This window comes from Bidens hawaiensis, unplaced genomic scaffold (genome assembly GCF_021521415.1).
Source record: "Bidens hawaiensis isolate Kalapana, Puna unplaced genomic scaffold, B.hawaiensis_p1.1 tig00033205_1, whole genome shotgun sequence".
Lineage (NCBI taxonomy): Eukaryota > Viridiplantae > Streptophyta > Magnoliopsida > Asterales > Asteraceae > Bidens > Bidens hawaiensis.
In genome coordinates this window covers 145,495-147,659 of record NW_027505283.1, presented here as the reverse complement: position 1 = coordinate 147,659, position 2,165 = coordinate 145,495, and the positions used below count along the sequence as shown (strand labels likewise).

Genomic DNA, 2,165 nt, shown 5'->3' with positions numbered 1-2,165 from the left:
ACAAATCCAAACAAAGAACTAAGTCAACAAAGTTTCCAAAAATTAAAGATGCCACCAGCAGGATATTAGTTAAACAAATTACCTTTCCTCAAAATGGCCAAAAAGAAGACTGTATTGTTCTTGCAGTCGCAGACAGCAACTACCTACACCTTCAAAAGAAATACATCAACCACGGTTAGTATCTTGTAATAATAATACATAATGATACATTTATAAAGGTTTAGGTAACATCTATACAACAACTTACCTTTCTGCATAGCAAATTATCCAAACATTTTCATGAATGCCATCATCTCGTTCAAGATCATAAAATCAGCATCATCATCATCATCATCGCTGTCGTCGTCGTCATCGTCATTATCATAGTCTGTGTAATCACACTCAGAGCATCCTTCATATTCATCATCAGAGTCATCTACAATATCATAAGCACGCAGATAGCCTTCGAGAGAATGATGAGGAAGTTTTAGATTTTTAATCTGTCTATGACGTCTTTTCCCTAAGTCTGTCTTTAGATCAAGGTAATAGCATTGACGCAGGTCGAGTAATTCAAGGTGACAGCAGCCATCCAAAATGGCTTGTAACCCAATGTTATTCAAGCAGTTCCCAATGAGTTCAAGGTGAGTTAAGTTCGGTAAGTGTTTCCCAATTGCTTTGGCTATCTCATCGAAAGCACTCGTGTACACATCATCACCATTATAATCAACATCATCCTTCCAATGCATAAATGAATTTTGGTTCATTTTGAGTGTTTTTAGCAAGGGGCAATAGCGGCCAACAACTTCAATATCATCTTCCATGACGCATATTCCCACAAAGCTGAGTTCCTCTAATAATGATAATTTATTGAAAGCTTTACTGATCATTATGTCATCTTCATCAAAGTTGTATACGATTTCTAGACGTCTAAGCTGACTTGATCTGTTAATAGAAATAAGGAACATAAACTGCTACACCACTAACAGATAGATATATAAATTATAACATCAACCAAGTTGGATTAAAGCACTAAAAAGCCATTAACGGGCTAATCAAACGACCATCATAGGTCTGCAATACTAATTAGAAAAGATGGAAAACCATAATAGAACATACGTGAAGATTTATACAATAGATATATGACCATTGGAACTTCCATTACGTTTTTCCTTTTATATGTTTAACAAAAGAAAGCGCAACTTGTGCCCGCCTACATGCCTCTCTATTGTAATTGGATACTTTTGTGAAATTATATAATCATTGTATTTAACCTCTCTTGGACTTTAAACAGAAACAAAAGAAACTTTTGAAAAAAAGTAAACAATTAAGCACCATATATGAAATTGATTAAAAAAAACACTAATGCAGATTACAGAGCATATATTTGCAGTAACAAGTCATACCTATCAGCAACATACTGAAGAAGCTTAGAATCGCAACACCGGATGAGGGTTAAATCAAGCAATTGGCCTTGGCTTCTATCCACAGCAACCTTACACATCTTGGCCCATCTAAATGGATACTCTGAATATCCTTCCATATGAATGACCCTCCACATGGCAGGGTCCTTGCAGATTTCACGCCACGCAGTGCACACTAACTGGGCATTCTCGAGTCGGTCAACCACACCAATTCTTTGGAGGATATTCAGCATTAAATCTGATGGAAGCTCCAACCAGTTCCTTGTTGGTTGCCATTGCTTTTTGGATTTTGGAACAAATTTGAACTTCTTGCTTTTTAGCCGTTATGATTTTGATTTCGGTTTCGATGGCATTGTCACTTTAACATTCACAATGCAAATGAAACATTAACCACACAACTGATATGCATACATACAGATACAGTATATGAAGTTCAAACGCCTAACATGTGACAGATTTATATAAAGGAATAGATGACAAAGATGAATTCACAATACACTGAACTCGTAGGAGGCGATGCAGGAGTTCAAATTTTACGAACAAATTGGCGTTTTCGACTAGTGACTAGCTTAGGGATGGCAATATACCGGGTTTGGGCCATGTACCGGTAATCTCAATCTCATACCCGGTTGTAAAATTGTGTCACATACCCAGCCCAATACCCGTCGCCCGTCGGGTATTTGTCGCTTAATTACCCATATGCCCGCGGGTATTGGGTATACCCGTTAATTGTTAGCAATATATTAGCTGAGATTTCCGAGTACA

At 37.2% G+C, this 2,165-nt stretch overlaps 1 protein-coding gene across 1 annotated transcript; it reads right to left on the bottom strand.

Annotated features, from left to right (window-relative positions):
* Positions 1-263: 263 nt before the first annotated feature.
* Positions 264-1,633, bottom strand: LOC143612087 (putative F-box/LRR-repeat protein 23). The gene is made up of 2 exons (XM_077086153.1): positions 1,383-1,633; positions 264-921 (listed from the first exon to the last, which is right to left on the bottom strand). Exons 1-2 carry the CDS (start codon positions 1,631-1,633, stop codon positions 264-266), a joined length of 909 nt encoding a protein of 302 aa, XP_076942268.1.
* Positions 1,634-2,165: the final 532 nt, after the last annotated feature.